Here is a 13,539-nt window from a genome sequence, read left to right as displayed (position 1 = left end):
CAGAAAATGCAAAAGCAGTGTTAAAAGAACAGGCGTCCCTAACATCCCTGACACAGCGCACCAACCAGAGATAATGGCCTAGTCTCCATGTGACATGAAGGCATACCATAGCTTTGCATGAACAAGAGAGCATGCATGTGAGTGCATGAAGCAAAACTCCCAGCTCCTTACTCCTCCCTTCATCCTGCTACCACTATCATGTTACCCTCATTGAAACCATAGTTTGGCTTAGCATTAAACCATAAGCTCAGGTTCAGATGTATCTCCCAGTGACTACGGCCAGTGTTAGTAACTAAAATATGAAAGCTAGGAGCTAAATGGCACCTTAAACCTAGGTTATGGGCGCAACAACAGAATGTCTAGATGCGCTTTTGTATACAAGAATGCAAAGCTGAAAATGAATGAACTGCAGTTAAAGTATTATATTATGTTCATTTTTGACATGGTCTAGTCCTTCCCTTGCCCACCCTCCTAATATTCTTAAGAGGGTCTCTTCTTCAGTCTTCAGAGAGTAGTTGGAAGCGGGGATGCAGAAAAAGGTCCCCCTTTCCTTCCACTCTGTAGTTTTAATCTGAATCTTAGACACAGTGCTGCGTCCAGAGCTCAGAAACTGCTCACGCTAATGAAATTCCCTGTCGCAAAATGCACCTAGAACAATGGGAGTTTCCAACACTGGCTATGGCTTGTGGCTTATCTGAACAGCAGTACCAAGTGAGGGCACTCTGTGGTTTAGTCCACAAAGCAGAAACAAACAAGTTCAGGATGTTGCTGATTCTAATCCACCTGGGGCAATTTTCTTCAGTTGAAAAGGATGTTGTCAGCACAGCTATGGAGAAACATGAGCAAATGCACACACCGGTTCCTGTGGAAATTCAATTACCCCCAAGGGAAAGCATGCATTACGCATGGCAGATGCTGGCTGGGAAGGTCTGGCATGTCCCCATGGTCCCTCAGGAGGCAACACTGCACCAGGGTGGGGCTCCACTTGACACCCTGGTCCACAAATGTGTCTCGAGGGAAGTGGAAGGGTCAGAACTCAGGAGTCAAACGGGAAATGAGTACAACAGCACTAACCCAACTTGTGTGCCCACGCAGGTGGTGTCCAGAGGCATGTTGTCACCAATACTAAAGGTAGTACAGAGCCATTATGGCTTGTAGCCAACAGACTCAGTCTCTGCATAGTTTGAGATTAATAAGAAGCTGATCAGGAAAGCCCTAGGGGATTCAGGTGTGCAGGGTTACATTAAATGAATTCCATCCTTTGGTACTAAAGCAGGTTGCTGAGAACTTCTGTGTCTGAGAAACCCTGCAGAACAGGTGAGCTGCCTCAGGACTGGGAACAGGCAGCTGTTGCTCCGAACCGGATCCCTCAAGAGGACCCTGTCCAGTCAGTCCCTGCTGACTCCTCCTCAGCAGACCAATAGGTTTCCCCATCCACACTACCATCACCACACCTGGATTAAGTTTCAGCTTGTTTGCCCTGGCCCATACCACAACTGCCTCTTTCAGATGGCCTCTCTGGAACCAGGAAGTGGAAAACAGAGGCAGAGCAAGTTATATGCACACTGATGACGTTGCAGCCCAAACCTTAGTCACAAGTAACCTCAGACCACACCTGGGGTTATGGAGGATATGCAGACTGGAGCAGGTTCAGAAGAGAGCAAGAAACATGCTCTGAGATGTATAGGGAAGAAGCCCTATGAGGGAATGTTGAAGAGATTGAGCATGTTTAGGCTGGAAAACAAAATGGGTGGGGAACATGACTGCACTCCTCAGGGACCTGAAGGGCTGCTACACAGAAGAGGGCAGAAATGCATCTAATGGGGCTAAAGGGGAGGTTTTGGTTTAACACTAGGAATAACTTCTTAAGAGAGCAGAGACAAAAGAACCACTGGCTCTGGAAGGGATCACTGGGTGGGTGAGCTCCTCGCCCTCCATGTAAGTATTGGGTGGGCAACCACCTGCTGCAGGAGCTTCTAGTTCTGGTGTTCTCTAGATCAAGGAGTGGGTGGGAACACATGGCCAACAAGACACCCCCCCTTGTAATAAAAAAAATTAAGATCTTTTATATATATAATAAATGTTCATAAATGTACCAACCAAGCATGTACAATATGTGGACCACATATCTGGAGCAGCACAGGAAGACCGCCCTGAAACCATTTTGACTCCCAAACTGACCAAATGTTTTCTCTGCAAAGAGGGAGAGGGTGAGGGAACCTTCCCATTGTCTCAGGAATTGGGAAATCACCATCTCAAAGGAATGGCCAGACTACCAGGAAAGTCAATCAGATAAGGCATTTTCAGATAACCTGGCAGACAGGAAAAACAACTACATTCAAATTTCTGTTGTAGACCATCTTTTCTGTGATGTAGGTATGATGTTTGTGGGGGTTACACCCCTTCAGTGATGTATGTATGATGTATGGAGGGGTGGTCTTGAGCTCCAGAGAAGGCAATTTAAAATGTCTATATAAGGGCAGGCACACCTTGGTTCTGAGTCCTCCTCCTTTCCTGCGTGTGAGGGGAGCACCCTGTTGCAACAAGTTCAATACAGATCAGCCTTACTAGTTCATTTGCTTCTCTATATTCTCTGGTTGGCCTGTGTTATTTTCTCCTACCGATGGAGAACCTACAAAGGACTCTATAAGGGCTCTTGTGTCCCCCATAAGGGAATAAGGGCAGATTTTGCTTATTACACCCCTCTGATTTTTCTAACACAGATTTTATTTCATTATTATTATTATTTTAAAAAAGAAAGGTACTTTTGGGGTGGGTTAAAAACGTCTATTATTAATTGCACTTATTACTGGCTTTATTTAAATAAGTATCAAAGCGGTTTCACAATTTAATTTCATGCTATTATTTAATAGCCTTGCAAATACAGAAGCAAAAAGTGCTCATAGTTCTGCCCCGCCCCGCGCCCTCACGAAGGCTGGACTGGTTGAGAGTGGCTCACGACACCCCTGCAGTGCAGGCCAAGATGAATAATAGCCAAGATGAAAGGGCCTCTTTCAGGAAAACGAAACGGGGGCAGGAAGCTGAAAAATGGGTCACAGGACATGGGGAAGGGGGGGAGGAAGGAGATGAACGCGCTGCTCAGCAAGACCGTTTTCCCCCGCGTGGAGGCGGAGCCACACGGCCCCGCCCTCACCCCCACCCGCGCGTACGTAGAGCCAGGGGGGCGCTTAAGGAGCGTCGAACACGCTACGGCGGAAGCTCCTAGTCGGGGGTCAGGCGACAGCGGAAGTGACGCCTAAACTTGTGTGCTGACATGCGTAGTGGCGTCCTACCTGGCTTCCGATTCCGGTTTGTTCTGGACAGAGCTTCCGGCTAGAGCTTGGCGTCTGTGTTTGTGTGCCTGGTTCAGTGAGGGCTCCTTTCGCCAGACCCTGAGGAGGAGACACCGCCGCCATGTCGGGCTCCAGCAGCGCCCTCATGAAGCAGCCCCCGATCCAGTCGACGGCGGGGGCCGTCCCCGTCCGCAACGAGAAGGGTGAGGCGTCCTGGGGCGGGGAGCGGGGCATAGGGGGAATCATACGTATCCTGGACGATGGTGGGGGGGGGAGAGAAGCAGCTGAACCTGAGCTCTTCTCCCTCCTGGGGCAGGGGCTGCGGGGGGGGGGGGCGCCCTGGGGCAGGCTCAGTTTCTCCCCTCCTGACCTCTCGCTCCACTTCCAGGGGAGATCTCGATGGAAAAGGTGAAAGTAAAACGTTACGTCTCGGGGAAGCGGCCAGATTATGCCCCCATGGAGTCCTCAGACGAGGAGGACGAGGAGTTCCAGTTCATCAAGAAGGCCAAGGAGCAGGAGCTGGAACCGGAGGAGCAAGAGGAAGAGCTGGCCAGCGACCCCCGTTTGCGCCGCCTGCAGAACCGCATCTCAGAGGATGTGGAGGAGAGGTGAGGGGCAGCAGAGGGTTGAGGGCAGAGTTGCTTGGGAGGTTGCGCTTGGCATGAAGTGGAAGAGGACAATCTGTGTGGGAAAGACTGTGATCACCTGACATAGGAGGGGTGTTTTGTGAGCTGAATGCCATTTTGTCACATTAAAAATGGGAGTTAGTGTAATTAGAGCTTTATTTGACTCATGAAGCACCTGCCCAAACAGTATTCTTGTGTCGTATTCCATATTGCTTTTCTTGATTTGCTTGTTTTATTTTCTTTGATCTTATTTTGTGAGTATTGCAATTATAAAAACTAGTAAAAAATATTTCAAAAAGGTGGGTGTCTGTGTTCTAGGCTGGCAAGGCATCGTAAGATTGTGGAACCAGAAGTGATAGGGGAGAGTGACTCAGAAGTGGAAGGAGAGGCCTGGCATGTGGAGAGAGAGGACACCAGTGAGGAGGAAGAGGAGGAGATTGACGATGAGGTATGAGCAGGCCTGAGGAGCCACATTTTCCAGTTACCCAGTTTTGGTGTTGGGTTCTGAATCTTGGGTGGAAATGTGTGTAGCTGGCCACCTTTATAATGTCTTTATTTTGAAACTTTAAGATTATATTTTAATTTCCTGTTAAAGCATTCCTGCTTTGTACATATATTTTATTTTTGACATTTATTCTGGATGTTCTAATGTAGGTTGTAAACCGCTTTTGATATTTTTTTCTTTAAAAATTATAAAGCAGTATAGAAGTGAAATGATGATAAGAGACTCCTTGCTCTTCAAGGATATGGGCACTTTCCCCAGTTCTTCTTGGGAGATCCTGATGGGGACCATTGAGCTATGGCCCTTTTCCAGATATGAACATATGAAAACTGCCTTATACTGTGTTGGCACATTGGTTTATCTAGCTCAGTAGATCTACAGTGACTAGCAGCAGTTCTCCAGGGGTTTAGTTCTCCCAGCCTTAATTGGAGATGTTGGGGATTGAACCTGGGACTGCATTTATGCAGATGCTGTACCACTGAGCTCTTCTTTTTTGATAGGAAATTGAACGTCGTCGTTGCATGATGCGGCAGCGTGCACAGGAACGTAAGAATGAGGAGCTGGAAGTCATGGAGGTGGAAGATGAGGGCCGTTCTGGAGAGGAGTCCGAATCAGAGTCCGAGTATGAGGAGTACACAGATAGTGAGGATGAGACTGAGCCACGCCTGAAACCTGTCTTCATCCGCAAGCAAGTGCCATCAGTCCTGAGCAGGGAGGGGGGAGGCTGGTTTCTAAAGCACAGTTGGTAGTTAAGAGCCTCCCTATCAGAGCTTCCCGGCTTGGGCTACTTTCAGAGTTGCCTTCTGTTGACAACACATAAATGCAAGTCTGTGGGGTGCTTCTTAGGAGAAGGTTATGACAAGGGAGATGATTGGTTCTAGTGAGCAGCTGGTTTGGCTTGGGTGGTTTGAGTTGATCTCCGATGTCTTCTACAGGAAGGACAGAGTCACAGTCCAGGAGCGTGAGGCCGAAGCACTGAAACAGAAGGAACTGGAGCAGGAGGCCAAGCGAATGGCTGAGGAGAGGCGCAAGTACACCCTGAAGGTATTGTTAGGAAAGGCAGGCAAATGGGTTTCAGGGTTAGAGGAGCCTGAGTTCCCCAAAACACTCACTCTCTGTTAACATGCTGTAGATTGTTGAAGAAGAAACCAAGAAAGAGTTGGAGGAGAACAGGCGCTCCTTGGCAGCCCTTGATGCTCTGGACACTGATGATGAGAATGATGAGGAAGAGTATGAGGCCTGGAAAGTGCGGGAGTTGAAGCGCATCAAGCGGGACCGAGAGGAGCGTGAGGCGTAAGTGAAATGGGATGTTGCACAGTCCATTTGAGGAGGGAGAGGTCTTCTGGGTTGCTCCAGCCAGGAAGAAGAGGTTCCTCGGGTGTGGATCTGATCTTGCTGATATCCATTCCCCAGCTGACAGAGTCTTCTGCAGTGAGCAGAAAGTTGGGGAGTGGACATCCGTAATTGAAGTGGAATGGATTTAGATCTATCCACACTTCTGGAGAGGGATGTTTACAGAGATCTCCTGTGCAGAATCAAGTGTCTGGAGTGAAGGAGGATATGTTCTGCTTCACACAGGTTAGAGAAAGAGAAGGCAGAAATCGAACGAGTGCGTAATTTGACTGAGGAGGAACGACGGGCTGAGCTCCGAGCCAACGGCAAGGTCATTACCAACAAGGCGGTGAAGGGCAAATACAAGTTCCTGCAGAAGTACTACCACCGGGGGGCCTTCTTCATGGTGAGTTCCCAGTCAAAGCCCTGCCATTGAATACACAGCAAGAACTCAATGTGCACTGGAAAGGAAAGGAAGCTGCTATCCAGGATATAGCCGCCATGGGGAGAGGGGGGCTGAATTCCATCACTTCTCTCAAGGAGTCCCTGAACAGTGGTGTTCTTTTCTGTTTAGGCTATACTATGCAGACCTTTTCTCCCAAGGCCAGCCTAGGGATGCTTGGTAGAATAAGGGTGGAGAGGCTACTGTGAGCAAACATGTCTCTACTTACCTGCTGTGCTCTTTGTTCTCTAGGATGAAGATGAGGATGTATACAAGAGGGACTTTAGTGCTCCAACTCTGGAGGACCACTTCAACAAGACCATCTTACCCAAAGTCATGCAGGTACATGAGAAGGAGGGGGTTCTGTTGTTTGGGCTCGGAGCCCCAACTAGCTTTGGCTTGCTGGTGTTGTATGCATGTGCCCCCTCCAACCAGAATTCCAGAAGGGTTGAAGTAAAGTGAATTCTCTTTGAAGCTTCTCCATTTCTTAAACTCTTTCCTCTGCAGGTGAAGAACTTTGGGCGCTCTGGACGAACAAAGTACACCCACTTGGTAGACCAAGATACAACCTCTTTTGACTCTGCATGGGGACAGGAGAGTGCACAGAACACCAAGTTCTTCAAGCAGAAGGCAGCTGGTGTGAGGGATGTCTTTGAGAGACCCTCTGCCAAGAAGCGGAAGGTTACCTGAGTCATCAAGAATAATTTGGGGCACTGTTAGGATCAGTTTTGCCCTGTTTCTGTGGCATGGGACTATAGATTATCAAAGGCCTGGACCCACTTTTTCTGTCATCTTTGGATGGAGGATTTGAATCATAACCATAACCCGTTTTTAAGGAATTAGCACCAGCTCAGCAGGCTCATCATTGCCCTTGAGGTATGCCAGCTCCCTCTACAGCCCTGTTTTTAGTTTTGCGAGGCATTTGCCAATTGTAAATATTTCTCGTTCTCTTTAGAGGCACTGTAGGGCGGGGGAGAGAAAAGCAAGGTGACACCTGTATTAAATGTATTTCTTACCAAGCTGCTGTTGTGGTAATGTTCTAACAAGTAGGGAACCTGTTGTGGCAGACATGATGCTCTAATAAGATAGTCAGACCCACTTCTAGTAGAAAGGGGGCTTGGCAGTGCTGTGTGAGAAACACATTTTGTAACCTCTCTGGCTTGTGGGCAGAATTAGGCCCCACACTCATAGGACATCAGGTGTGGGATGTAAAAGCTATGAAAGCACAAAAAGGAGCTTCAAGTTCTTTGTAGGTACAGCTTCCCTTTGGTGCTGTTTAAATTGGCAACAACTGGATATGGCCCAGCACCCCAGTGTGCAAGATGTAAGTTTTTAAATCATCTAGGTATAGTTTCCTGAAAGATTTCAAAACTGGCCTCCTGTTCCCACAAACCCGTTCATTTTTCTGAGTTCCATCTAAAGGATTGCCGATAGTAGCTTAGGAAAATTCCAGTACTGGTTGCCTCAAAAATAATGGCTATGGGGAATTAAGGGCCCACAGTATAGTTTACAATGCAACTCTGCCTACCCAAACTGGAAAGGGGGGGGGGAGCTGCCCACTTGTTGATTTCTCTTCCTGTCTCCTGCGCGTCACTCCACTGTTTCTCCTTGTCTGGAAAAGAACACCCAAGAGCTTTAAAAGCCTGAATTTTAGATTGAATTTTGCAAGTTGTTGTTTTAATGGAACAAAAGGATCCCTTTTGTTTACCACAACTAGTCCTTCAGTCAGCTGAGAACCACCCTGGGATCTTTGGATGAAGGGCAGTATACAAATTTAACAAATGATGATGATAATAAACATCTTATAAACCACATTAACAGCAACTTCAAAAAAAAATTGGTATATTTATTCCAGCAGCTTTAAAATATCATATGCAAAGAACCTGTGCAGAACAGGCCAAAGAGAGGCTATCTCCTTCCCTTGCTCCCCAAAAGTCCATCTAGCAGGCGGCCCTCAGTTGGTGAGGGTAATCAGTGCTTCCACCACGTTCCCCATGTGTTCTCGCAAGCTGCGTTCTGCTGCTGCCCTGGATATTTCCATCTCGTTCATCTGTAAGGAAAAGAAGAAGATTTTTCACCAAGAGGTGACAACTAAAATGGCCTGTAGTGACATCAGAAAGCAGTCCCTGTCAATGCTGAGCCACCACCCAAGCTGTCCAATCAACACTGTGCTAGACTCACAATCAACTCCAAATCTTCTTTCTTGATTGTGACTTTGGCCAGTTCTTTTTCCCTGAAACGGAAGGAAGGAAAGAGGAATTAGGACTCTCTTATCCTGCTCCACTTTCTAGTAATGGAATGCAGACCTTACTGCCACCCCATCCCCACTCCAAGTGCTCTGGTAGGGCAGAATGGGAACTACACATAATAAAAACACAGCTCTGGCTTTCTGCAACCAAGCACCGCTTCACTGGTGTGAAACAGCTCCCCCCATTAATGTCAAGTGCAGCAAAACAAGCCTAACTCCTAAACAATTTTAGAATACGGAAATGTGTCCTTAAACAGCAGTTTAGCATGTAGACACCATTCCACTGTGGTGTGATGTTCATAAAAACACTGCTACCTCCAAGCTTGGTCATGGTTTTTAATGTTTTAATGCTGTAACCCACCCTAGGAACTTCAGGTGAAGGGTTGATAATACATTAGCAATAATAGTATGCATGCACATCTGGCACTGAATTATGTTTACACATTGTGTGTCACCTCTACAGCTCTGGTTGAAGCAAACAAGGCTTCTCTCCCTTAGCAGGAGATGAAAACAGGGCACTCACCGCTCCTGCTTTGCTTTTTGCTCTCTGGATCTTCGATCTCCAATCACTGACATTGCCTAAACAAGAGAAAGCAAATTAAACACACACCCTCAGACTTTAATATTAATAGCCAGACCAAAATCTTGTACCTTAAAGAGCAACCAAATTATCTCACAGTGGCGCTCTGGGTTAAACCACTTGCCAATCAGAAGGTTGGCAGTTCGAATCCCCGTGACGGGGTGAGCTCCCGTTGTTCGGTCCCAGCTTCTGCCAACCTAGCAGTTCGAAAGCACCTCAAAGTGCAAGTAGATAAATAGGTACCGCTCCGGCGGGAAGGTAAACGGCATTCCCGTGTGCTGCTCTGGTTCGCCAGAAGCGGCTTAGTCATGCTGGCCACATGACCCGGAAGCTGTACGCTGGCTCCCTCGGCCAATAAAGCGAGATGAGCGCCGCAACCCCAGAGTCAGCCGCGACTGGACCTAAAGGTCAGGGGTCCCTTTACCTTTTATGAGCTTTTATGTAACACAAGTATAGAGAAAAAACAACCAGATGGCAGTGAAATTCAAAAAATGTAGTCAAATGGCAATGAAGTACAGTTTACTTAATTTAGTACACTTAACTGGGGTGATGGTAGGCCTGGATGATGTATCAATACAATGCCCGGGACTGGTTTGAGGGCTAGAGTGCAATGGCGCCTTCACCTGGCAGTATATCAGTGTTTGGTTGGTGATACATTGCGATATTGAAAAGCTGATCTCTCCCAGCCCTAGATGATGGAGCCCAAATAATTCTAGGTAGTCAAAATCAAGCAGTCTATGAAAACTCCAATCTATTCTCTTCTAATTGGGTGGGTGGCCAACAGAATGGATGATGAGATTCAGTGCATGTCAATTCACAATGATACACTTTCGGGTAGAAGTCTGGCTGTGAACTACCCTGAAAATTAGGCTTCCTGTCACTGAACTGCTGCTGTTGAGGTATGTAAAGAGAAATTGGTGCAGGGAGTTTCTAAGCTCAATGTGCACCTGAAAAAACACAAGTCTCATAATTATGCAAAAGTTCTCTGTGGGAGAAATTTCCACACCTAGACAATGTGGGTAATCTACAATGCAAATCTGAATTGTATTTTTTTAATGTTGACTGCAAGGAATGTTAGGAAAGGGGTTGAACCAGATGGTTCAGATAATAATTTGCTGATGCATCAATTCCTTTTACACATCACAAGTACTGTGATAGGGCAGTCACAAGTACTGATTCACAAAGCACAGGAGGGCTACTTTTAATCATTTATATTAAAATATTTTTCAAACCAGCTTACAACAAGTAGTACAACAAAATACCAATTAAAAATAGTGTGAGAAGTATAAACAACAGCAGCACTGAAACAAGCAAAAGAAACTTCAAAACAGCAGGGATCAAATCAAAAAGTCCTAGATTAAAATGACCATCCTTGAGAATGTTAAGGGAAAGGGTGTGGATCTCCCTAGGTAGAGAATTTCACAGGTGTAGCGCCACCATCAGGAAGCACAAGAGTTTCTCCTTGTTTCTCTTTGCAACAGCCTGATGGAATGGCAGCTGCTACATGGCAGATGCAGGAAGTAAGGCTGTTCCATCCTCTCTGGTAAGAGACCAGTGCCATTTACCGGTACCTCTTTCTCTCCATCCCAGCTGATCATTATGAGTACTACTATGTAGAATCGGTGCCTACTTGTCTTCTTGCTTAATTGTATTCCTATTTGCAATGTGCCTCTTAGACTGTAAACCTGCTGGCAAGGACATCCAACTGAACAATTGCGGCGGGGAGTCTCTTGTCTTAAACCTTGGGCAGGCTCACAGAAGTGAAAGCAACCCTTAAGAACAGAAGTAGGGAAAAACAATTTTCTCTGGTGGGCCAAATAAAAAAATGGCCACCACCCCCAGGGGCTGCCTACCTGTCAATCACCTGATGCCATACGACATCGGGTGGATCTGAACCTGCCAGAAAACTGCCATGCCCTCTTACAGATGCGATGGAAGGAAAGGCCCGCACAAGACTGGCATGAGGCGTTTTGCTGTCTGAGGAGGCGAAACAATGGGCTCCCACCCAGAGAACCCCGGGAAGGCCAAATAGTTCCAGCCCCAAAGACAAAGGACACCGCAAGCAAAAGTCCCCAAACCGGCAGTAAGAGAGAAATAGCAACAAGGTGGCAGGGCAGGCGATGCTTCACACGGGCGGTCCAGCCATGCCTGCAGGGGCCTCGGGCAGCCTCCACACATGCAGGGTTCCCCGTTCCCACGTACGGCGCTGGGGCTCCAACGGGCGCTTCGGCAGCGGTGCAGTCCAACCGGCTCCGCCCCTCCCGCGGTCACCATGACAACCAGAGCCCCCCAACCCGGCCAAACGCATGCGCTCATCACCGTTTCCAAGTTGGAGCTCTGGATCTCTTTCTCCTCCGCGTAGTCCGTGACGCGCTCGAGGTCGGCCGCTCCGCTGTCGTGCTTCCGCGGCTTCTCGGCTGGTCGCTCTCCGCTGCCTGCCGAGCCATTGGGCTCCGCTTCTAACTCCAGCTCGACATCCCCTTCAGCCGCCATCGCTCCGTCTGCCTTCCGCGCTCGTCACGTGGTAAGGCGCGCTTCCGGAAGCAGCGGAAAAAGGAGAAAGCGCAAGATCCTAGAGCGCCGGTGCAAGGCTCCACCATAGAGAGTGGAATGTAGATTGGCGAGCCAAACATCTGCGGGTGGAGCTTCCAGGTTCATTTTGACCTTCTTGCTCCCACCCCAATAGCTGTTCAGAGAAAGCACTATAAGAAACCTAGCAGTTATAAATAAGTGTGGTGGGCGGAGGACAGAAAACTGAACGAGAGCAACAAAAGCAAAGGGCTCTACTCCTTTGGAGTTCTCATAGGAAAAATGTGGCTTTCACAAGATTTTCAAACACTGAAAAGTACCATGTAGACTACTGCAATGTATGCTGTACAATAGAGATGGAGGCAGATTGCAGATATTGAACAACAACCCTGCAAGGTAGCTCAGAATTATTTGTTCATATTATTATTATTATTATTATTATTCAGTCTCTTGGCAGGTTTTATTTAAAGAAAATGCGGATTGAGTGACTGTGGAATTGATCACAGGAATGGCCCAGAGGGAAGAGGTGAATCACTGTTTCCACATTTTTGCAACAAAATTCTTCCCACTTCCTATATTTTATCTGACATGGAGAAAGCAACTGTGAGAAACCCCCAATGTCCCCTGAGATTGGAGGATAGGTCAAGCTAGTTCATTGACCCTCCTCCTCGCAGCCCAAATTCAGAAGCCAACTGTATGCCATTCATCCAATGGACAGTCACTTTTAGATGCTTACAAACTAAAGCTAAAATAAACAGCACCCCATTTACTGGAAACAAGACTGAAAGAGCAGACAAGCCTCCATTTTCTGGGAAGGGGACACAAACACTGCTGCCCAGTCCCAGGTATGATATAAGCCTGGCTTTTTGTATTGCTGCTCACATTTTTGTCCAGGGCCCCCCAAAAGAAACAGTCAGCATTTAACCCTGAAACTGAACAACCTGCATCAGTCTAAATGTTAGGGACAGGTATTTCTATACACCAGTTATGGCGGGGGGCAGGCATGGAGATAAGCTGCCACAGACTTCCAAACACAACGTTAAGGAAAAGCAAAGTGTCTTGTGCCACCCTAAAAATTAACCAATGTAAGCCTTTGTGGGCCTACAGGTCATGTCATCAGTGTTGTCCTGAGTTATCCTGGAAGGGCAAGCATGTGGGTAGAATTGTAAACAGTGAGGTCAAAAGGAAAAGCAGAAAAGTACAGATGGCGGACCTCTTGTGGATGTGGACTGAAAGTCCATCTAGTCTAGAATCTTGTTCTCACAGTGACCAACCAGATGTCCCTAGAGGAAGACTACAAGCAGGGCCAGAGTGCAATAACAGCACTCTCCGCACTCGTGATTCCTATGAACTGGCATTCAGAGGCATATAAGAGAGTACAGGTAGAACACAACTATTGTGGCTAGTAGCCATTGGTAGCTTTTTCCTTCTTTAATTTATCTAATAATTTTATTTTAAAGCTATCCACATTGGTGGTCATCATTACATGTTGTGGTAGCAAATACCGTTATTAAACTATCCACGGTGTGAAGTGCTTTTCTTTGTCTCTCCTGAATCTCCCACCATCCAGTTCCATTGGACGGGCCCCAGTGAGCTCTTAGTATTACGAGAGAGACAAAAAAATCTATCTGCTTTCTTCACAAGACAGCAGGCCTGGAAAGAATAAGAGGCAGAGTGTGGGTAAGGTGGGATGTGCCTAATGTCACAGGGGAGGCGGTGTTCGTTAGGCGGAGGGAATTATTATGCCATAGCAGAGACCTCAGAGATCAGGCAGTTCATGGGAAAAGAAAGATCAGAGGGTGTGGCAGTGGCTGGGTGAGGACAGATCCCAGGGGAAAGCAGGCTGAGCCTTTCAGTGGACCTGGGGCCCCTCCGTAGCACATTGATGGGGAGGGCACAGGAAGGGAGTCAGCAGAGCCATCTTTCCCATAGGGCATAGTGGTGTGTCGCGCCAGGGCGCCGGCCTCTCAGGGGCGTCCCAGCAAGT

At 47.5% G+C, this 13,539-nt stretch overlaps 2 protein-coding genes across 3 annotated transcripts; one reads left to right on the top strand and one right to left on the bottom strand.

Moving 5' to 3' along the window:
• The first annotated feature begins 429 nt into the window (after positions 1 to 429).
• MFAP1 (microfibril associated protein 1) lies at positions 430 to 7,214 on the top strand. 2 transcript variants are annotated; one of them, XM_083476097.1, is made up of 9 exons: positions 430 to 3,496; positions 3,682 to 3,901; positions 4,238 to 4,367; positions 4,922 to 5,109; positions 5,357 to 5,465; positions 5,554 to 5,714; positions 6,000 to 6,159; positions 6,448 to 6,537; positions 6,703 to 7,214. In XM_083476097.1, the coding sequence occupies exons 1-9, from the start codon at positions 3,415 to 3,417 to the stop codon at positions 6,883 to 6,885; spliced, it is 1,323 nt and encodes a 440-aa protein (XP_083332223.1). In that variant the 5' UTR covers positions 430 to 3,414; the 3' UTR covers positions 6,886 to 7,214. The 2 variants fall into 2 exon arrangements, with proteins under 2 accessions (XP_083332223.1, XP_083332224.1); XM_083476098.1 differs by having other exon boundaries at positions 3,304 to 3,496; positions 4,922 to 5,113; positions 5,361 to 5,465.
• An 810-nt stretch (positions 7,215 to 8,024) lies between these two features.
• On the bottom strand, positions 8,025 to 11,557 carry HYPK (huntingtin interacting protein K). The gene is made up of 4 exons (XM_083476100.1): positions 11,343 to 11,557; positions 8,967 to 9,022; positions 8,377 to 8,428; positions 8,025 to 8,245 (listed from the first exon to the last, which is right to left on the bottom strand). Exons 1-4 carry the CDS (start codon positions 11,514 to 11,516, stop codon positions 8,150 to 8,152), a joined length of 378 nt encoding a protein of 125 aa, XP_083332226.1. The 5' UTR covers positions 11,517 to 11,557; the 3' UTR covers positions 8,025 to 8,149.
• Positions 11,558 to 13,539: the final 1,982 nt, after the last annotated feature.

The sequence above is a fragment of the Podarcis liolepis genome, assembly GCF_965112155.1.
Source record: "Podarcis liolepis genome assembly, chromosome: 14".
In the NCBI taxonomy this organism is placed as follows: domain Eukaryota; kingdom Metazoa; phylum Chordata; class Lepidosauria; order Squamata; family Lacertidae; genus Podarcis; species Podarcis liolepis.
Note: the sequence above shows the minus strand (reverse complement) of the source record. Positions and strands in the feature narration are given on the sequence as shown.

Coding starts and splice junctions, on each gene's coding strand:
- MFAP1 (XM_083476097.1), top strand. CDS start 3,415: ATGTCGGGCTCCAGCAGCGCCCTCATGAAGCAGCCCCCGATCCAGTCG. Junction 3,497..3,681: donor CCCCGTCCGCAACGAGAAGG/GTGAGGCGTCCT, acceptor CTCCACTTCCAG/GGGAGATCTCGATGGAAAAG. Junction 5,110..5,356: donor AAACCTGTCTTCATCCGCAA/GCAAGTGCCATC, acceptor TGTCTTCTACAG/GAAGGACAGAGTCACAGTCC.
- HYPK (XM_083476100.1), bottom strand. CDS start 11,516: ATGGCGGCTGAAGGGGATGTCGAGCTGGAGTTAGAAGCGGAGCCCAAT. Junction 9,023..11,342: donor AGAGCTCCAACTTGGAAACG/GTGATGAGCGCA, acceptor TCTCTTGTTTAG/GCAATGTCAGTGATTGGAGA. Junction 8,246..8,376: donor AAGAAGATTTGGAGTTGATT/GTGAGTCTAGCA, acceptor TTTTCCTTACAG/ATGAACGAGATGGAAATATC.